Source organism: Ammospiza caudacuta, chromosome 5, assembly GCF_027887145.1.
Source record: "Ammospiza caudacuta isolate bAmmCau1 chromosome 5, bAmmCau1.pri, whole genome shotgun sequence".
In the NCBI taxonomy this organism is placed as follows: Eukaryota; Metazoa; Chordata; class Aves; order Passeriformes; family Passerellidae; genus Ammospiza; species Ammospiza caudacuta.
The window spans coordinates 31,287,483-31,310,196 of record NC_080597.1 but is presented as its reverse complement, the minus strand read 5'-3'; the positions used below and the strand labels follow the sequence as shown (position 1 = coordinate 31,310,196).

The 22,714-nt window shown below is 46.4% G+C and overlaps 1 protein-coding gene across 1 annotated transcript; it reads left to right on the top strand.

Annotated features, from left to right (window-relative positions):
- Positions 1-1,232: 1,232 nt before the first annotated feature.
- LOC131558022 (solute carrier family 23 member 1-like) lies at positions 1,233-21,928 on the top strand. Its single transcript, XM_058805571.1, has 12 exons — positions 1,233-1,286; positions 4,863-5,012; positions 6,313-6,470; positions 9,470-9,629; positions 10,918-11,099; positions 12,835-12,955; positions 13,288-13,444; positions 13,639-13,892; positions 17,444-17,608; positions 18,465-18,573; positions 19,535-19,630; positions 20,741-21,928. Exons 1-12 carry the CDS (start codon positions 1,233-1,235, stop codon positions 21,022-21,024), a joined length of 1,890 nt encoding a protein of 629 aa, XP_058661554.1. The 3' UTR covers positions 21,025-21,928.
- The last annotated feature ends 786 nt before the right edge of the window (positions 21,929-22,714 follow it).

The following is a 22,714-nucleotide window of genomic DNA, read 5'->3' as shown; positions in this document are numbered from 1 at the left end:
TCAGAATTTATAAAATAAAGAATTTAATAGAGAGTACAGCAGCACGTCAACTTGAGTGGATACCTTCAGAGAGGGACCATGAACAAAGAAATCCCAGGCAATTATGTGCTTAAGATTATACACCTGCCCTTCATGTGCTCTTAATGCAGTTTTTTAGTCCAGTGGGGATTTTTGGTCTGGGTCTTCTAATATCTTATTGAACTCTTTCTCTGTCTTCATGCAGGCAGGCCATTGCCTTATTTTATTGAGTTGATGGTTGTAGCATCCTTATCTTCTGTTTTGCATTTCTTTTGTACCTGTTCACTGGCAGAACATGGGGAACTAAAAAAGCGTTAGACTCAGCATAAATATTACAGCTAAATAATCAGTATATTATCAATATTCTTTATCCTAATGACAAAACATGGCACTGTACCAGTTACTTGGAAAATTAACTGTATTTCAGCCAAAATATCTCTATGAAAGTCCACAGCTTGTGGCTCAAGGCTTCAGGAAATCCAGCTGCTCATGCTAAGCAACTAAAGCTAAGCAAACAGTATTCTAAATCTCACAATATTACAACTATGACTCATTGTATTTCAAATTTATTTAAGCTAAACAACACATATATGCCAACACTTGGTCCTTGGTCGCTGCCATAAATAAATTCACAGAAAAAAGCTTCATTCTTTTCAGGCTGTAATAGGAGTATCCTACAAGATTACAATGTTTGTATATCAGCTAAAATATACAGTAGTTTATATATGAAGTAAGTGAAACTGTCTAGTAATTGAATGTCCCAAAGATGATGACAAAGATATTCAAACAGGCCCAACCCAGACAAAAATGCAAGTTGCTGTTGAAACAGTAATGAAGCAACAATTTCCAAGGCTGTGTGGGATGCCTCTCTGATATCCTCCAGCATCCTTACCTGTGGATGAAGTTTTTCTGCCAGCAGTTACTGATTCTCTCATTCCAGGGAAGGGCTGCTTTCCAGATTGTTTGAATGCCAATCCTCTAATCAGCTGGAGGAAAGGAGTCACTTATATAAGCCCAAGAAAATGAAATACTTCTGCAATACAGTTCACATGAATAGCTAGGACTGAGCACTGTTTGGCCCCTGAAATCCAGCTTCTGCATCTTCTCACCCCATTTCTTTGGGGCTGTTTTGACTGAAAGGAGTGGGAATTTGGGGCGCTTTCCTATTCTGACTGGTTCTTTTTCAAGGCAGCTGGTGAAGGCAAACAGAAGGCATGACACCCTCTTCAGAGAAAGATATCAATGGGCTAGGTAACCCCAGCTTTGAGGTGAGTCTGCTCTCTGAAGGGTAATTCTTGCATAAAGAGGTGCAAACCCTGTGGAAGGAGGAGAAGGGGAAAGCCAGGGGCTGGGGCTGCTGCAATGATTCTGGTGTGTGCTAAACTTCTGTCTCGGCTCTTATTGACAAGAATCTGAGGAATGATTTCCTCACTACAGCCCCTGCTGCTGCTGCAGGCTCAGCATACTTTCTACTCTCTGGCACCCTTTTAACTTCTTTTCCCTCCACTATTTCTAAAATGATAATGTAGATGAATGGCAGTGCATGTGTATCTGTACTGAAAAACAGGTGAGATTGTAGCTGTGCTCCTGTGTAAAGCATTTTATGTATTTGTAATACAATAGCATTTTATGTATTCGTAATACAATAGAATTTTATGTATTTATGTATTTGTAATTACAATAGAATTTTAGTTGAGTAAAGACTGTGTTTCCTTGTCTTTTGGATGTATTTCCAGTGAGGTGAATTGTTAGAAATGTAGGTGAAGAAGAGATTTGGGTGTCAGCTGAGGAGGGCACCCTGTAGAATTACAGATGTGTAGTAAAAGCTGTAAATGATGTGCCAGTCCAGGGCTGTGTGGAACATTGACAATACTGCTAGCTATAACAGCCATGGGCAAGGTCCTGGGATATGACAGCCCTCTTCCTATCCCAAAGCAGGGGTCACCTCCATTAGAAACTAAAAACTCTGCTTATTTTCCGTCAGCAGGTGTGAGGGAGTGGAGTCCTACAAACATCTTGCTACCTCAATACAGACCACCTGTCTGTGCTGCCTTGGAGGAAGCATTTAACCTCCTAGTGTACAAGTCCCACATTTCTTGTGTAGCTCTGGGTGAGCTTGCTGTGTGCAGGGGAGGTGTTGTGCCAGCTGTGGGCAGAGCCTCAGGGAAGTGCTCAGAGTCGGTTTTCTTTCATTATTTTTAACAGGCTCTCCATTTTATCTTGTTCTGCCGTAACATATCAGACTTGTGAATTTTTATGGTTTGAATAACCCTAGAGAAGGTAGAACACAAAGGTCTTTTACGTGTGGTTCAAGCAGTTCCGTTCCTGACTGCCCCCTTGATGCACTTACTTAAGGTGTGATGGAGGGCTCTCGTGCTGTGTCTGGAGCCTGAGGCACAGGGAAGGTGCACTGGTCCCCTGGATTCGTGGGAGCAGCTGGGCTGAGAACCCTGCTCCAGACTGCTCCTGCCTTGTTCTCTTGACAGCATCTCAGCCTCACAGGCTGGCTGAGGTTGGAATGCTGGAGATCACCTTTTCCAAACCCCTGCTCAAGCAGGGCTGTCCAGAGCCAGCTGCCTAGGGCTGTGTCCAGACAGGTTTTTAATATCTCTGAGGATGGAGAAGCCACAACCTCTCTAGACAACCTGTGCAGTGCTTGGTCACTCTCACAGCAAAAAAGTGTTTTCAGATTTTAAGATGGTACCTCCTTAATTTCAGTTTGAGTCCAGTGTCTCTGCTCCTTTCTCATCCTGATATCTTCACTCCATCCTTTTCCTGATGAGCCCTGCTCACTCCCCTGCAGCTCCTGGGGAGGGTCAAGCACTCATGTGATGATCATGTGGGGCTGTTACTGGCACAGGCTCTGCCTGCCTGGAATATGCCTCCTGGTTAATACAGGGGAAATTGCAGTGAAAAGAAAGGAGCTTACTGCTGTCTGCCTAGCTTAGCATTTGTCCACCCATGGTGTAATTCAGAAGTAATTGTCTCCAAATAATTCCATGCATGGGCAGTCTTAAGTACCTTGCTGTACATTTGTTAATCCATGGCTCAGGCTCTCTTGTTCTGAAATGAAAATGTCAGCACAGGGAGTTATTAAGGAACACCTTTTTCTCTTGAAGTTTATGCCTGAGTCAGTTTGAATTAAATCTGCCTTCACCTATCTATTTTGAAGTATCTGTAATGCTCCCAGTTTGCCCAGGCTGGATAAATATGCTGTGTTTGTTAAAGAGGCTTCTCCAGCACAGGAATTCCAGGGCAGAGTCTCAGGCTTTAAGTTGATTAAGGCTGTTTATTTGAGTGGTACTGCAGTAGAAACAGCTCGAGCTGGGTGCTGCTGGGGGGGGCCCTTGAACAAAGAAATTCATAATGAATTCAATGACACCCTTACAACCTGAGTTCCACACCCCTCACACAACAGTTCAGATCAATGACAATATGAAGGTCTGGGGGTTTAGGGATTACATGGCCTGTTTTCAACAGCATGACCTAAAATGGGACTTTGGAGACTCAACCAAGAGAATGCAAACCTGGAGGTTTCAGGCAAATGATTTTGGTAATAATCTGCCACACCTGCAAGACTTACAACAGAATGCAACATTGATTTTATATCTGTTCCTGACCACAGCACTGTTTGCCCCCACCAGTTGACAGGCCAGGAGTGTTACTTGCTATTATGATGGGTATTTTGGTGTCTTCAGGTTCCTGCAGGACTTGGAGGATTAAAAACACAAAACAAAAATAAGTTTGCTGCAGATAAACTGATTAGGCTTCTCCAGACAGCAGGTTTCTGTCCCTGCCTGATAGAGCAAGGCATCTCAGCCCAGAAAAGCCCTCTGGTGCCAGGATGCTGAGGACTTGCTGGTTGGAGATGGGCCAACGAAACAAATGCTTTGGGATCTTAATTAGCTTTTGCATCTGGCTCTAAGTGTTGTGGTTTCCCAGGCAGCCTCCTTCTACCCTGTGTGTGCACAGGGGTCAGAGTGGGCTGGAACGAGGCACGGACAACCAGGAGAATTTGCTCAACTTAAAAGCTGTGGCAAATGAAGCAAAGCACTACTTTGCTTTCCTTGGCAAAATGCGTCTTTATGTAAATAAACACTGTAAAGCATAGAGCTCCCTGGGAAGCCCTGGGGCTTCTGCCTGCCTGGCAGGAGATCCAAGCCTTCCTGGGTAGCAGTTTCAGGCAGCTCCTTTGGCATGGATGCTGGGATTTCCCATCCACTGGTGTCCCTGTGTTTCAGCCAGCTCCTCTGGAGGAGCAGGGTTTTCTAGTGGGACAAAAGGCAGGTGTTTTATCAAGGCACAGCACTGGTAAAGGTAAGCATAAGGAGATTGAAAGAGAAGACCCAGGAAATGAAATATAAAATGTGCTTCTACTCAGTAATTAGTGGCAGCCAGGTGTTTTAGAATGTTTTATAAAAAATGCTTTTTGGGTGGAATTGGCAGGAGGTACAGGGACCAGAGGACAGTGCAGCTTTCACCGATAAGCCCACTGCACACTCTTCCTTGCTTCTGGTGTCAGTTTCTTCGTCCTTAACTAGATTTTAATGATATTAACACACTTTGGATGTCCCTTTGAGATTGAGACACCCTCTATTGTTTCTTCAGGCCTAGACACACTAGCACATACAAAAATTTTCCATATATATTTTGTGCCTCTGTTTTAATTTCCCCTCCTTGTTTTTGTTTTTGTTTTGTTTTGTTTTGTTTTTAATATTGTGGCACTGTTGAAAGCTGCACAGGAGGTATTCCTGCCAGATGTGGAGCATGGCTGCAAGAGAGGCAGCTGCTGGGCATCTGCAGGGCCAGGCTGTGGCTAACAAAGTGTCTCTCCTGTTGTCCAGGGTAAACGTAGGAGCAACTGCCATTTCTCACCAGCTCATGCTGCCTGGGGCCCAGAGGAGGGTGGAGGCACTAGCCACAGTGGGACCAAGCTTGGCTACACTGTCACAGATGTGCCTCCCTGGTATCTGTGCATCCTGCTGGGCATTCAGGTGAGACGGGAAAGCAGGTGCAGGCTGGGAGAAGGGGAAAGTTATGTGGCTGTTCAGCCAGTTAATTGGGGTGAAACCTGAATTTGGGAGTGTTGTACCTTCACAGGGCTTGAATGGAGCTCTGAGGCTGGATATGAGTGAGCTCACGTCCTTTGGTCCACATCCTGAGCACTGATTATTATCATCATGCCCACAGCTACATTGCACCCTTTGAAGTGCAAATGGTCAGGCAGAGTCCTGGGGCTGGGGTCAGTTAATAAGAACATGTTGGGTACCTTGGCTGAAGGTAGCCAAAAGTGTAAAGACTTTCTGAACTTCTGCCTTCCCATGGCAGCAAAAACTCAGGCCACATGCTGTTTTGGCTGGTGTCTGTGCCCAGGTGTGTTAAATGGCCCAGTGCCACCAATGCCATGCTAGATTGGGAGCCTGTGGGAAAAGGGACCTCAGAGTCATTAAGATAATGACGGACTGTGCTTGGAGGTTGGTGGAATTTTGTACTTTGTTTTCTTAAATAGAAATTTAGAGTGTATCAGCCCAACACATCTGCATCATAAGTTTAATAAAACCTGCTTGTAGTGAATAAAGTGTGCTTCTGAGTGCCACCAGTTCCACCTCTGCAGTGCTGTGTTCCAAAGTGAGAGTGAACAACATAGGTTAATAATTAAAATAAAAAGAGGTTTAAAAATTGTTTTCAGATTTAGTCATTAACAACAGGCCATTGTAGGAATGTCTGTGACTCCTCTGACAAACACAATGCCCAATTCTTCCATTCTTTGGCACTCACTTTTTATGGTTATCTATAATTGTGCTCTGTGAGAAAAGCTACTGATGGCAAAAAATGTGTAGCTCCAATTTGCCAACTTTTTATGTCATCTTTTGTGGTGCCAATGAGATGGACTGAAATATTTGCATTCACTTTGCCTGATTGCTCTCTCCCTGTTCCTTGGGAGGCCCACAGCTTCCTGGAAAAGTATGTCCAACAGCTTTGTCTGCAGATGCTGGGGATAAACTGGTTGTGTCTGACAGTGGCCTGGGAAGTCCAGAGCACTACAAAAGGTCTTTGGGCATGTAAAGGAGGAGACATTTCAGTGGGTGCATTGCAATTCTTGTAGGTGCTTTGGAACAGCCCCTAACAGAGCATTAAAGCTGTCAAAAAAAAAAAAAAAAAAAAGAGAGAGGATGGGTAATGGGATGGGTAATTTTAGTATAGCACAAATCTGTGAGTTCTCTCAACAACACAGTAATAACAGACAGCCAGGTCTGTGTCCTTCTTCACCCAGTCTTTCTCTGTGGCTCCTAGCACTTCTTGACTGCCATAGGAGGTCTTGTAGCCGTCCCGCTGATGCTCTCCAAAGGCCTTTGCCTCCAGCATGACCTACTGACCCAGAGCCACCTGATCAGCACCATCATCTTTGTCTCAGGAATTTGCACCCTGCTGCAAGTCCTCTTTGGAGTGAGGTAGGCCAAATTTGAGAACTGAGAACGCGAGCAATTACTGGGTGCTAGGCCACCACTCTGTTTAGAGTTTAACAGTGAGTCATTTGTTACCCTTGGGCAATCAGGGTCCATGCCAAAGCACCCTGAAACTTTGCAGGGTTACATTGCTGCTCCGAATTTTCCATCTCCTGATACTTCATATACCTTTTGTTGGGCTTACAAGGAATCTGTCCTCAAAATAATAGAGCATTGCAACATGCAGTAAAAAGTACCTGCTTGCTCCTTACTCCAGGGATCTTCCAGCTGAGGCAGGAGCCTTCTGATTTGGGCCCAGGGTCAAGAGAAAACAGATTCTACAGGAAACTCTAGGGGTGAAGTCCATCTGCCACCACTTAGGGACTCAGGGAAGAGTTCAGCAGCACATCCTGGTATGTGGTGCCACTTCCCATGCTCAGGGATTTGGGGCATAAAAGGTAAATCCTTTGCTGATGAGCAGCTAGCAGTGAGATGAGCATGGAGTTGCTATTCAGTACCCAGAAAAAGAAGTATTTAGTGACAGAGATGACTGCAAGTACTCCCCTTTTCCAGAAAGACCCTGTATCTTTGCTGATCTTGAAACATTTCTTCTATTTGCCTTGTCACAACTCTGGGCTGTCTCTGTCTTTCCACAGGCTGTTTTTTCCTCCAGTATGGTGGGAACCTGTGGTTTTTGCTTCAAAGACAAAAGCTATACATTCTTTGGCTTCTGAATCTGAGGGACTCTGGTTAATCACTGGTCAACTGCCAGTTCCACTAAATGTTTTTCTTCCTCCTGCTTCATTCACTACCGAAACTTTTCTGTCTCTCTTAGTCTTAAGAAGTGTTTGTAGACAAACTTCCTGAGGAGTGCTCTGCTTCTACATTGTTACAGGATTAGTGGAGGAAAGAGGAGCACCTTGACCACAAAAAACAGAGAAACTGGGTTTTCAGCTAAATTCAGGCTGGAGTCCATGACCGTCACTGCTGGTGCAATTCAGGCATTCTGAGTTCTCCCAGGCACCCTCCAAATGCCTGAGTGCATTCCTGAGAGCTGTAATGTCCCCTGCTGTCTGTTAACTGGGGATTAAAGAGTAGCAGAGAGCCTCTCTCCCCCATGGATGAATAGCTGATTGCGGTACAACAGGTCAAATTAAGTGGTAAGGATCTGTTCCCATGGGATAAACTTGAATGGCTTTTGCCATGCTGAGGGTGCAATTGCCTTGTTGCTGACCCCAACTGTAAGGCATGAGGACATTCATGAAGCAACAGCCAAGGGAAAAGCTGACCCACTGCCACCTGCAGCTCAGTCATGTTACACAGCATGAAAAAGCAGCAGTGGGTCCCAGACAGTCACTGGAGACACTGTCAGAGGCTCCTGAGGGGAGACACAGGTCATTTGCTGTTATGGTGAGTCCTGCTTAGTAAATGCTTGGACATCATATACTGATTATCAAAACATAGTATTGCCTTCCCTATTTCTGCAGCTTTCCCTCTTGCAAACCCCACAGGAAAGAGTTTAGTGTACCCCATAAGCATCACCTTGGCACCCCATTTTCCTCTGAGCCTACCCATGGCAACACTGGGCACACCCATGCAACACTGGCTGTGAAATATCTTAGGGACCAACACAACAGAAACTTTAAATCTATTATTAGATTCCAAGTCATGGCCCTGGGCCTTCTCTGTTTCTTTTTGTTTGTTTCTTGTGCCTTGCCCAGCAAAGTTGTTTCAAAGCTTTGACAGTGTTTCAGTTGCACATGCCTAGTATAAATATTTGGTTTAGGTGACAGAGACATGGTCTGTTACAGCTACACTATCCCCTAATTCAAGAACGTTAGAAATTCCTCTGTTTCAGGGAAAGCTGTGCCCTGCCAAAGCAGTCACCTGAATTGCCGTCCCATGGCTTTTCTGAACAGGTGCCATGAGAGCTCCTGGCACAAGGAGAGGTTGCTTTGGGGGCTCCTCCTAAGGGTGCTCCCTAAAGAAGGAAAACAGAGGCACCTTGGAGATTTCCCTTGGCTGTTTCAGGGATGTTTTGCCCACCCTCAGGCAGCTTAGGATTTTTCAAGCACACTAGAGGAATGGTTAAAAATACTTGCACTGCAATGGGGGCGTATGTGGAGCTTTGAGGAGTCAGTCAGACCTTTTAGGTCTCTGTCTCCATTTCTTCATGCATGGAAAAAGAGGCTGGTGCAGCTCAAAGGAGCATTGGTCTGCTGTATAAATCCCTGCATGAAGCCAGTGCTGAACTCCTCTGGAGATGCAAGTTCCTTGCTACTTTGAGGGATTCCCAGAGGGAGAGATACTCTAAGCCAGGAGACATGTGGTATGGGGGGAGAGCCAAGGACTCCCCAGTCACCCAGTCAGTGCCCACAGACCCCTCCATGCAGGTTTCCTTTCTAGTTTCAGTGGAAGTGAAGAAGAGGAATTGGCATTAAAACCCAGTGTGCTAAATTCCAAGTCACATTTTCTATCACCCTCAGACTGAGGATTGTTGTGACATGGAGAGTACTTAGTGCATGCCCTTGTGTGCATGAGCACATTGTGAAGAAAACCAAAGCAGCCAAAGGGAGAGAGGCAGCAACTAGATACTGGCAAGATTGACTGAACTTTTCTTCAGCATCTCACCGTCTTTCTTCCTTGGTCTTCTTCCCCTGCCAGACTTTTCCTGCTCTGTGCATGTCTGTGGTCTCATCAGCCATTAGAAGCACTACTTCTTCCTTAACAGGGGTAGCAGGGTTGGGCTGTAGCACCCATGTGCCCCTCCATTGCCGGTATTTGAACCTCAGCTCTTACCCCATGGCAGTGCTCTTGTGTGCAGTGGGCAGCAATTCCTCCCCATGGTCAGTGACAGTGACCTGCCACAACAATTCAAAAGATCCTGTCAGAGTCCATGGGCAGACTGATTTTTAAATTTATTTTGCTTTCCTTTCTCTCACCCTTATAGAGCAGAGTTTCTAGCACTCTCACTTGTCATTTTTTTCCCTCTGCTTTCCTTCCAGGCTGCCTATTATTCAAGGAGGGACTTTAACATTTCTGACCCCCACCTTGGCAATGCTGTCTCTCCCCAATTGGAAGTGCCCTGCCTGGACAAACAATGCCACCTTGGTGAATGCTTCTTCACCAGAATTCATCCAAGTCTGGCAGACACGGATGCGAGAGGTATATTACATTTTCAGTGGCACCTGCTCTGTATCAGGGCTGTTTCTTTCAGTAAAGTGCCTGACCATATCATGGCCATCACGGCTGGAAAAACTTCTATTCCAAATGAACCTTGGCCCTCAAGCTGTTGCAGCTTTCTAAGCATCTATTCTCTATCAAAAAAAGTAGGTGCTTCACTGCTGCTGAACAGGGGACATGCAGACCTCCTCATGTGATTTATGGTCCCTGCAAAGTCTCCACTGGTCCAGTCAGATCCCTTCTCTATAAAGCAAGGTTAGCCCAGAAGAAGAAAGGGAGGGAAAATATTTTATAGGAAACAACTGTGTCTAAGCACAGGAAACCTAGTAAAAAAATGCAAGGCAAAACGTACTGTAAATATTAAGGAAAAGGACATTCTTAGGTAATCAGAAGGGAGGGGGAAAAGTCAGGGATCTCACGGCCTTATTCTACATCAATTGCCTTTATCAGAGCAAGTGACCAAATTTGCCTCTGTGGATCCATTTGTTGGTGTGTTTTCCAAACCCCTTGGGAAGTGTTGAAAGCTCACCAGGGGTTTGCTGTGCAGCACAGGTTGCTCTCTGCTGATACACATAAATCTATCCCAAGGGCACTGCTGACGTCTTGTTTCAGCCTGGGTCATTCACCCAGCCCCTGGAGCTGGGGGAGGAAGGTGCTCAGCACCACAGAGGTTGCAGCCTGGGCTTGTTACCAAATCTGAGAAGGCAGAGAGCAGCCTTGCCCCTGCCTGAAGCTGACACTGAGGTGAGCAGCATTTCAGAATGTAATTGCTGGCTCCTTGGCAGTGATTGTCAAACACTGGGAAGTTCAGGGTGATAAATGTGCTCCCAGAGTGAAACTGATACTCAGGAAAAAAAAAGAGGCTGTGATGAGTCACTTGCTTCAGCAGTGTGCTGAAGAGACCCAAGCCCTTCCCAAAAGGAAGATCAGTGGAGACCATGGACCTGCTCCTGTTTTTGGGGCAAGACCTTTTCCCCTGACTTGGGCAAGCAGGCAGGAGAGTGCAGGGCAGGTGATGCATGCTTGGTGGCCCAAGAGGACAGGGAGGAGGTGATCTCTGGAACAAAAGTCCATCGGCCAAGGGGGGAGTTGCTTTGCTGCTGCTTTGGTGGTCCTTCCCACATGTAATTCTTAGCCAGGTTTGTCAGCAGGAGGCCTCTATGCCACTCTGTAACTAGAGACTGAGCCTGGCTCTCATGCTGGATTTGCACTCACATGAGGAAAAGGCTCAACAGCTGGAGTCCCTTCCAACCTCTGTTTTTTTTTCCAGGTGCAAGGAACTATCATTGTAACTTCTTGTTTTCAAATCTTCGTTGGATTTTCTGGCCTGATTGGATTTCTGATGAGGTTCATTGGCCCTCTGACAATTGCCCCCACTATCACCTTGGTTGGACTACCTCTGTTTGAGTCAGCTGGAGATATGGCTGGGCAGCACTGGGGCATAGCATTCCTGTAAGTCTCACATCTCTGTGGGAAAGATGAGAGTACACAAATCATCTGCCTCTAATATGAAACCAAGTGTCACAGTCTGTAGCAGAGTTCCCCTGGCTTCAAGGTTTATATGTTGAGCACCAACATGTGACAGGCTTGTGCAAGGCAGCCATGTGACATAGTCATTCTCCTCCAATCCGCAGGAGGTTAAGCTCTCAGCAACAAAGCAAAACCCAAACATGAGTTAAAAAATCATTGATTTTTGTAAAAATACAAAGTCCATAGGTCAGTAGTGGTACAAGCCTTCCCCATGTGTGTGCAGTCTCTGTCACAGTTGTCTACACAAACTGTCTTACACACCCGTTATTTAAGTTTAAAAGACATTCCTAAAATGACCAACTTGAGCATCCAGGTATTCTATGCTGAAATAGTTGGTGCTTTATGTATTGTCTTCACATGAGTAGGAGGAATTGTTCCTTCCAGAGTCCTAAGGCTGCTGAGCACTTCTGTTTATGCAAATGGACAAAATGGGCACTCACAGTCTGTGTAGCATTAAAACCAAAAATGGAAACCAGTTCCTCCTCAGACTTTCTCCCTCCGGTCATCCAGTGCTTTGAATTGTGTATGGCATGGAGTGTCTTTGCAGAGAAGTGAGGACAGAGTTTTCTTTTCACTGTTGGAATTCTGCCTGTCCCTGACTACTGCACCTACAATTTGTCACCTTTTCACATAGGGAAAACTACCAGTTTTCCAGTGAAGTCAGTGCACTTCAGCTGGGGCAACTGATTTCTCACCAAATCCTATCCAGATAAATTCACTCTATCTGTAAAATTTAAATTTGTTGTAAAATAATGAGGAGGCCTTCAGAGGCCTGGCTAACTCAGGAAATGTCCATGGTCTTCTAGCAGCTCAGCAGTTGAAGTGGGATGCCCAGTCCCTGCCCTCTCTCCACATGTGGTAGCCTCCAGCTTCCTCTGGTTGGCCCCTCTGGGCAAAAGGCACATGGGGGGCAGGCTGTGAGTGCACCCAGATGTGCTGCTGTTCCAGATGTGTCCTACACAAGGGATGGGAGAGGAGCTGCAGCTGCAGTTACTTCCATTGTCACGAGGCCCGGGTGCTGCAGGGACACAGGGAACAGCCCTGCCATGGAGGGCCCCTCCTCAGCTCAGCCCTCGCAGACACAGAGCCATGCTCTCCCCTTCTTGGCTGGCTGGGAGGCCTCTGAGGGCACCATGTGCAGCCCCACAGTCCCAGCATGGGTTTTTCTTTCAAAACAGGGATTTACACAGCCAAACCAAATCCTCTTCTTTTACTCTGTGTTACAGGAGCTTTTTGCCTCTTGAAGAACAAAACCTGAAATCAGGAAAGAATAAATCCTGTATTTCTAGTATATCTGAATTACACAGGCAGAACCTGCACCTTGCATGTCTGTCAGGTCTTTCTTTTAATTATGAGGCATTTTTAACCTTTCTGCAACAGTGTCGTGCTCACAGGTGCACTGCCTGGGGTGTCAGTCTTGAAACAATAAAGGTAAAAGAGTTATTTGCAAATATGCAGAGCTATCAGTAGATTGTGATGGAAAGCTTGTTCCTTGTCTAGCTTGGTGGAGTGGAGAGCCACCCTTTGTTGCTGAGAGCCTGTTTTCATGGGTCTTCTGGAGTCCTTAGTTCTTGGGTAGCGGGTGTTCACTTAGTGTGGGGACAGGTGGGCAGCTGGGCACTCCCTTTGTTTATGGTCTCATTTTCCCTCCTTCTAGGACTACTTTTTTCATAGTTCTGTTCTCTCAGTACTTGAAACACATTGCTGTGCCGCTGCCATCTTACCAGAGAGGCAAGAAGTCCCACTCCTCTCCAGTCTACCTCTTCCAGATCTTCCCGGTATGTTGGGGTTCCTGGATACCAGGTAATTGTGACAGGGACTGGTCTCACCCACCCTGAGCTGCCTGGGCTCTTTCCACTCGTTTCCAGATGAGTGAGTGCTTCCCAGCTGAGCCTGTGTGGTAAGGGGCAGAGAGGAGAAAGCTCCCCATGGCCCTGATTATTGGGAGGGAGGGAGAGAAGAAGAGAGGGCCACCAGGAGCTCCTGCTGCCTCTTTGCCTCCCGTCCGTGTGCAGGGAGAAGGGTCGGGCGGGGACACATTGTCCACCGCAGCCGTGCTGAGGACGCATCCATACCCTAACCAGCCCCCACTGCTGCTTGTGATGGGCAGGTGCTGCTGGGGCTCTCGCTGAGCTGGCTGCTGTGCTACGTGCTGACAGTGACCGGCGTCCTCCCTGCCTCCCCCAGTGCCTACGGCCACCTGGCCCGGACAGACAGCCGCGGGGACGTTCTGTCACGGGCTCCCTGGTTCCGCCTGCCTTACCCAGGTACCGCCGCCTGCCCTTCCCCATCCTGCCTACTCCTGCCTCCACCTCCACTTACCAGGAGGAGAGGACATGTCAAAAATCAGGCGAATAGCCACAGTTCAGAACACAGTTCCTGCTGTTCTTCCTACCCCGGGGCAGATTTCAGGGCAAATGAAACCCTGAAATTCCACCTGAACCGAGCTCTTTACTTGCAGGCCAGTGGGGAACGCCAACGGTAAGCCTGGCCGGGATCTTTGGCATCCTGGCCGGGGTGATTTCCTCCATGCTGGAGTCCGTGGGGGATTACTACGCCTGTGCCCGCCTGTGCGGGGCCCCGCCGCCGCCGGAGCACGCCATCAGCCGCGGCATCGGCGTGGAGGGCATCGGCTGCCTGCTGGCCGGGGCCTGGGGCACGGGCAGCGGCACCACGTCCTACAGCGAGAATGTGGGAGTCCTGGGCATCACCAAGGTGAGCCTGGCCGCACGGCGGTGCCTCCCGGAGGGCTTCCCGCGGGGTGTGCACATGGCTGTGTGCTGGGCCTGGGCAGTGAGCTCAGGCCGCCTCCCCAAAGTTTTATAACTTATATATTGTCGGAGTGTCGGGGGCCAGGACGGTCGGGACAGACGGAGACGAGAGATCTCTGCAGCCAGGTGATGGAACTTGGGGTTTATTGCAAAGGGCCTAGGTGCAGGGCCCTGCTGGGAGCTGCCAGCTGCAGCTCGGAGCTGGCCCGAGAGAGGAAAGGGGTAGAGAGGCTGAGAGAGAGAGAGTAAGGGAGTAAAAAAGGTAAGATCATTAAAGGGTAAGAGAGTAAAAGGGTAAGAGACTGAGGTTCTTGTTACAATACAATAAATCTTCTTCTGTGTTGAATATTCTAATTCTCACTAACTAATTTAGTACAATATACAAATCCTATAGCATTTACGTACAGCCTATAAGAATTATTACATTACCATATTGTGTTACATTTTAAACCCTAAAAACAACTCTTTGGACCCTTTCTGCCGAGTAGGGTCTGCTCTGACCCTTGGACCTGTCTGCAAGCAGAGGGTCTTGTTTCATCAAAAGGGGATTATCTTCAGTCTGGCCATACCATTGTTTTCCAGTTGTTCAGTAACTGAGGTATCTCAAAGCTTGCTTTCATTTCAATCTTGCTTATAGTTTCTATATTCTCAAAATCTTTTGCCAGACAATCATGTTTATAAGGCTTTCCTGTTTCATCTTCCTCAACAATATATAACTCAGAACATGGGAAAATTGTGCCTTGGCACATTGGTGACCAGCTCAGCAGCACTGCAAATGACTTAACAGAGGTGAGCAGTGCTTCCCTTTCTCTGCCTCTGGCCTGCATAGGGAATTAGTGCACTCACTCAGATACCTGGCCTAGGTAAGGCTGGAGAGACAATGCTACATCTGAGCTAACCCATACGGGCATGCAGAGGGAGAGGAGAGAAAGGGAAAGGGTGAATATTAATAGGGCTTCAAATTCCACAACTTCTATAACCCAAGGATGGCAATCATGTGAAATTGATTTAGACTATTTCTTCAGGGTTACAAAATGTGATTGCAAAGGTTTGTGTGTGAGTCCCTTGAGTATATTAATTGCACTTATTGGAGAAAGAGATAAGCTGGACAATCAGATCAAAGATTTTCACTAAGCTTTGCAGCCATAGGATAGGGTGCCAGACATTTAGGCTAACTGGACAACATTTTCAAATCATTGCCAAACAAGCAGTGATAAGCCAGAAGAGTTGTGAGTCAGTAAATAAATCCTTACAGCTTCCACTCTATAATATTGCTTATTTCACTGGATTTCATAAACCTCACGATAACTATTTTTCACACGTGGCAGTGTTAGTGTCTGACTGAGGCAGCTGCCTCGAGCACCAAGGGCTGTCTGGTTGTCTGCATGGAGTCCAGTTTAGCCCATCACCACGTGTGCATTGTCACTAGGGAGTCTGTGCATACAAACCATCTACCTGAGCCAGCTCTTCCTGATGTGCAGTTTGCTGCATGCTTGTATGTATGGGATGCTGCCCAAATTCATAATTACCAGATTACAGGACATGTATTCTCACAATGTGTGCCAAGTCCTCCAGGAGGACATGCCATCCTTGCTGATTCAGGAGAGGTATTTCCCTTGGATCCCACCTCTGCTGAAAATAGAGTGTCATCTCAGTCAATTGAAATCAGTGTAAACACGCTGGCTGGGACAGATGGGGGTGCTGAGAGCACAAGGCAGATTTAATTTCTTTTTGTACGTGGGAAATACATTCTTCCATAACAAATGGAAACACAAGGGACTTGTTTCCTCTCTTAAACACAGATGTCCAGCACCACTGGAGCAGTCTTTGGAGATCTCAGATACATACAGGGGCTGACAGATAAGGCAAGGAGAAGCTGCCAGAAGCTGCCAAAATGCAACATCTTACATGGCACCAGGCACCAATATTTAAACTGCTTGATCAGGCCCAGTATGCCAGTATTGAGAACTCCTTTCCAAGAAAAGGAGGATTTTAAAGAGAGATAAAGGCCTGAGAATCACCACATATTGTGGGGAACCCTGCAGTTTCTTCAGCCTTAAGAAAGAGAACTGATTTTATCATTTTCCTGACGTAATTGAAGCAAACTCCAAACTAGTGGCTTTAGCAGAATATGGTCACAGTGCTATCACTGGATTAGGTCTTTTGCTTTTAAGGCCAACTCCATATACTTGGTAATTCAACATTTTAGCAAATTGAGACTTTGAATCTTTGTTCTAATCCTGAACAAATAGATCTGTTGACTTTTACTAACTAACATTTAGATGGTAATAGTGTCTCAAGAGTCAGCCAGGGTATAAAAGCAATGAAGCACCTGAAGGCAATGCATGATTTTTTTTTAAACTCCACACCAAATCTTTTTTATTTATCTTTCACAATCAAGAAAGACTTAAAATATTTTAAATTGACATGTTTAAGAAATACTTAAAAAGAGACACTATTAGTTACTGAGAATGTTTTTGTTGAAAGCATTCACAAGCCTGTCCTGTAATTAGACATTCTTCAGATATTTGAAGGGAGGGATTAAAATATTTAATTGAATTATAAAATGTTTGCAGAGGATTACAGAGCTGCCCTGACACAAATATTGTAAGTTTAGCATTATTCTTTGGCAGTCCAAGTTTTGGTGTGGGCAAGGCTTATCTTGACTTGTAAGTTTAAGGAATACTGCTGCTTTCCTTTTCACTTTCTATATAAATGTCTCTTTCAACCCTTTGTTTGGCAGATACTTTTTCTTTCCTATTCATATGCTCTAACAGATCTGAGTAAAGGGCATGGCTTGGTCCTTCAGCCCATCTTTTTTGTAGGGCTTAACCAAGAAAAGGCCTAGGGGAAGAAATGAGAAAAAAATGGTTTTACTGAAGATAGATGGGTGATGAGAGATAGGGACAGAGCAAAAGACTTCCTCACTTCTTATTTTTTGACCATAGAAAGGATAGATCAGATCCCAGAGCTTAGGATGGAGCAGCCAGCCAGCTCTGGTCTCTGAAGGGAATGGAGGGATCATTGTGGGATACCTCATTGAAAGCCACTTCTGGATGTCAGTCCAAACCCTGGCAGAAGGATTGTCCAGTGAACTGGCTGGGGCGTTGCAGTGCCAGGCTTGTATGTATGCCAAGATATTTCTAGGCTAAAGCAAGAACAAGTGGATATTACTGTGCTCTTAATTATTATTCTTTTTTAATTTCAGTTTAATAGCAAACTGTTGAAGTTCTGTCAGTAGTAGGAGAGAGGATAACATAAGTAAATAGATGTGGTGCTTTCAGAGTGCCTTATGTGATAAATATCTATGGTGCACAGACACTGATGCTTCCCATTCAGTGTCAGCATCCCAGCTCACAGCACCTGTCCCTGAACATGCCATGCAGTGCTAGGGCCAGAGCAGCAGCACCTACCTGACAGGCTGCCTCTGGAGCCTGCCCCCTGGCCTTCCTCTGCCGGTCAGTGCGTGACTGCCTCCTCTTCCTCTTGCTGCAGGTGGGGAGCCGAGTGGTGATCATTGCTGGTGCCTGTGCCATGCTCCTGAGCGGCATCTTGGGGAAGGTTGGGGCCATGCTGGCCAGCATTCCCATCCCTGTGATTGGAGGCATGTTCCTCGTGATGTTCGGCGTTATCGTGGCAGTGGGCATTTCCAGTTTGCAGGTAAAGCTGTGTGAGCACTGCTGCCTCCCTGGCGAAGGGGACTTCATTTCATTGAAACAGAGAATCATAGAATAAGCTCAGCTGGAAAGGACCCATCAAGACCATCGAGTCCAACTGCTGGCTCTGAGCAGGACACCCTAAGAGTCACACCATGTGCCTGAGAACATTGTTCAAACACTTCCTGAGCTCTGTCAGGCTGGTGCTGTGGCCATTTCCCTGGGGAGCCTGCTCCAGTGCCCGATAACCCTCTGGGTGAAAAGCTTCTTCGTGATACCCAACCTAAACCTCCCCTGACTCAGCTCCCTGCCATTTTCTGTCACAGGTCATGAGATTTAAGAGATCACTACTTGCCCCTCTGCTTCCCCTCATGTTGCAGACTGCAGTGAGGCCTCTCCTCAGGCTCCTCTTCTCCAGACTGAACAGGCCAAGTGACCTCAGCTGCTCCTCATACAGCTTCCCCTCCAGACCCTTCACCATGCTCGTGGCCCTCCTTTGGACACTCACTAATCACTTTATATCTTATATTGTGGTGCCCAAAACTGCACACAGCACCCTCAGTTTGAAGTCAGATTCTTACAGAGTGTGTCAGCTATAACCACACTGCAGCAAATGCAAACATTTATGTTTGTAATTCCTCAGGTAAAGATAAGGGGCTGTACCCAGAGGGGCTGAATCCCAGAGGGCTCCCTGGCATGGGCAGGGCTGGCTGGCACTGGGGACTGCAGCATCACAAATGCCCCAGCAGCACCAGGGCTGGGTCCATTCCTGATTCCAGAGTTTGCATCCCACCATATCTCATGAACACAACAGTAATCCAGAGTTTTGTGCATGTAATGTATGAAATTTCTCTGTGCAGTATACAGATATGAACTCCTCAAGAAACATCTTTATCTTTGGATTTTCTCTATTTGCTGGCCTCACAATTCCCAACTGGGCAAGCAAAAATAGTGCTCTGCTGAAAACAGGTAAGAAATGACATCAGAAGCATTTTCTGCAGCATGAAATGGAAGGAAAGGCTGACCAGAGAAATCTTTTAAAATAGTTTTTTCCTTATAAAACGCTAAAATCTGTGCTTTGACTGTTGCCTGTTTCTTTCTGAGGGCTATTATTGCCTTTTGCCCTGGATGCATAGATCTGGTGCAGAAATCTCTCCTTATGGTCAGTGACTGAGTTGTCAATGAATGAGGCTTTCTTATGTGCTCATACACAATGAAATGCTGTGCTTTCAAAATGCAAGAGAATACTCTTCTACTAAATTCCATCAAGTTCACTTTATTGAAATTTTCAGCTCTCCAGCAGCTGGCCCTTCACTGTGTCTTGTGTGACTGATGTCTTCATCACAAATGCCAGTGTCCTCTCCTAAAGCATACATGGTGTGCTGGCTGGGCTGATTAAAGAGCTGGGCCCACAAACCCCATGCTCTGTAGATGTCCTGTCAGATGCCCAGTGCCACTGGGCTTTGCTCATGGCCATCCTCAAGGGGAGACATCACACCTGATGAGCTTGTGCTGAAATCCCATGCTAAATATACTCACATTTCTTTGGGAACTGAAGCTCGTGCTCTGTAGGGAGCTGTTAGGTGTTGTGCAGGTGCTGAATGTGTTTGGAGCAGAAGGTGGCTTTTTCTCAGACAGTGCTGGGGTCTGCACTGTTCATAAGCTCTTAATGTATTTATGAGCCATTTCCTGCCTACTGTGAGTCTGTGAATAATCATGTAGAATAAAACTGTAGGTCTGAAACTGGCTGTGAGATCATTCTCCCTTCCACTCCAAATCTTACACTCTGCTTTGGATTTGCAAGTCTCATCCAAGCAAGCCTAGTCCAAGCAAGCATGCAGCTTGCAGCCTCTTGGCACCAGAAATGTTGCTGCTTAAACAGGTAAAATGCTCTTCCTACACCACAATCCAAAGGTTTTTTTTTTGCTAGGGATCATCCAGCTTGACCAAGTGATCCTGGTGCTTCTCACCACTGGCATGTTTGTGGGTGGATTTCTGGCATTTATCCTGGATAACACCATTCCAGGTAAGATTTGCTGAAATGAGCTGGTAGTTTGTGCCTGTCCAAGGGTTTGTTCCCTGGTACTTTTTGTTTTCATGACTCCTGTTCTATGGATACAGTTGTGCTGGCAACCGTGAAACACTGTGTGACTGCACTCCTCCCAGAGAAAGTTGAGGAACAGGAGACATCACTGAAATGGTCTCTGGCTGGAAAACAGCAGCTTATCAAAAATAAAATAATTTGTCAGGAAGAACCCAGGCTGAAGAAAAGGTTTATTTGGCAAGCATCTTTCAGGGAACATACCTGCCTAAAACCATATTGCTAGTTAAAAGGAGAGAGGAAAGCAGCTGTAAGAAGTGGAAGGAGCCAATGTGTGCCAGCATGGGAGCTGCTAAAACTGAAGCTGAACTAAAGCCACAGAAGTGGAAAGCAGTAGGAAAGGCTGGTGCTGGCCCTCACAGGCAGCAAAGAGCCTTGGATTTTCATCTAGCATGGGGAGGGAGGGCATAAGAATAGGAGAGGAAACCCTCTTTTCTGCTGCAGGAGAAGAGCAGGAAGAAAGGATGCTGTTTTCTGTAAGATTCTGTTACTGTCTGAGGCTTCTCAGAAAGCCAGTCTCCTTTTGGCTCATTAATTTTCCTGCAGCCTTCAATCATCAGCTCCTCTGGGCAGAATTTACAGGTAGGATTAGTACCTTTCCCAAGAGGTTCTTTGCTGCCACAGCAGTTACAGGCCCTTAGGAATTCCTTTGGCTAGGGTAAATACCTGTGACTGACTAGTAACTGCTGCTCTGAAGTGTCTGTCTGGGCAGTTAACATCCAGCCTTGCTTTCCCAGCACTGCATGAATCTCCCCTTTGAACAGTTCTTGGATCTTCTGTGGCAGGTGAAAACTTCTTGGTATACATGATTCCCATGGAAAGCATGGAGAAGGCTGCTTATCTGGAAGCTGTTGCAGGAAAAGGATTAATGTCTGGAAGCTCATTAGTGAATATTTGTAGAGTTCTTTGGAGCTGGAAGGGTTTAAGTAGAAGGGATTTGTATTTTGTGCTGGGTCTGCTGGGATTTGAGCAGTGGGTGTGAGGCACACAAAGCAGCCCTGCTGTTTTAAACATAACCTCACTTTGCTCTTGCAGGAACACAGGAGGAGCGGGGGCTCCTGGCATGGAAGCAAAGCCACAAGGGAGGGATGGAGAGCTCTCAGCTCATTTCCAAGGTCTATGATCTTCCCTTTGGCATAGGCACCAGATACTGCAATGTCTCCTGGTTTCGCTATCTCCCTGCTTGCCCCAGAAAACTGTCTTGTGACAAGAGAATGGATGAACTGAAGGCTGCTAGGCAGAAAACCAGTGTTGAAACAAGCTTAGAAAGAAACTCTGAGGTTGGTGCTGATACACCAATCAGCACCAATTGGGGCTGATACAAGGATATAAGCACTTCACCTGCAAGTGAACTCATCCTAGAAACAGGGGTCTGAAAGTGTGTCTGCAGCCCCCATCGTCTGAGCATGAGCTGGCAGCTGTTAGAGGGGGGAGCAGGAAAAGGATAATGTCTTCTTCTTCCCAGCTCTGCTGACTGCACCACTGATAGCCTTGAGGAAGTCATTTTTTCCTTCTCTCTCCCTGCCTGCTCACTTGTAGGAAGAACCTGATCCCTCCTCAGGGAACACCAAAGCCCGAGAAATGCCTAGGAAAGGTTTTCTGTTTCCTTCTTGCACTGACCCTTGGGCACCCTAAGGGGCAGCTGCTCAGCTCAAGCAGGAGGGCTTCTTGTCCCCTGATGTGGCAGCTGAAGGAGCTTCCCTGACATGGGCCCTGCACCTCTCTCAGGCATCCCTTGGGTTGGGTTAATCCCCAGCACCTTAAAGCAACACCCACCTCTCACCTTGTGTTTTATACCTCATCGTGGCCAAGGGGAAGGAGCGGGTGCCTCTAGGTCATGATTCATCTCATTCCAAATTCCCATCATTTAGCCAGTCAAATGAATGTTGTTGTAAGAGAGGCATCTAAAGTTAATGGAATGGATTGTCTTCTGAACCTGTCTCTTCTGCCTCAGACCACAGAGGGACTCTAGAGACCTTAGTTAGGTTCTTAACCTAACAGAATAAACCAGCCTTACTGAAATGTATCCCACCTTTGGAGTGCTGGGAGGAGTCTCAGGAGAAACAGGCTGGGCACCCAACCTTACAAAGATGAAGGAATCCTCATCAAATATAATGGAGAAAGCACTTCTGCTCACAATCTTACACATCCCTATGCTGCTGCTGTGTACTGTGTACCCTTGTTGTACCTGTTTGGTCTAGTGTGGTGAAAAGCACTTCTCTTGAAAACAGGTGTGCAGGTTATTGCTCCTATTCCCTATTAGCCTCAACCTGTAGGGCCACATGCAAAGTGATCACATGTGGTCCTGTGGTTCCTGGTGCTGAGTAATAAAATTATTGCTGTAGCATAAGTTTGTGTTTCCTTCATTGAGATTAATACTTGCTTTTTGCAAGTATAATAAATAATAACACATACACTGTAATGGTATTTCTCAGGGTGGTTGCTGGAGCAAGTGGCAGGTGGTATTTAAAGAATCAGTTGCAGGTATTCAAAGAATCACTGCACTCCTGTGAACTGTGATCACGCAAGAGAAGGGATCAAAGTAATGTGTTCTTCATCTTCCCCTTAATGTCATCACAATGCTTCTAGTCTCAAAGCAATGCCAGCATGTCTAAATGAAGCACACTGGGAAGGCCAGGGAATAGCAAGGCTGCACCCTGGAGAACTCTGAAGAGCCCTTAAACCCAAACAGGACCCCTGTAACCCCACTTTCAGACACAGCAGTGTGACAAACATTCATCTGGGAGTGCCACCACAGCTCAGCTGCAGGGACAGAAAGCACTCTGTAGTGTTTATTCCTCCCTTGTACTTCAGTACTCAGCTCCACGTGTTTTTGCCTGAATGTATCATGCTTTTATGCACCAAGGCAATGCTGGGCCACAGTCCAGGCCTCTCGGACTCAGTCTAAAAGTTGGCTGCTGAAGTTGGACAGCTAGGCACAGCAGCTTTAGTTTAGGTTTTAAAATAAAACTTCCATCCTTTCTGTTTGTGATGGCTGGTAGCATGACC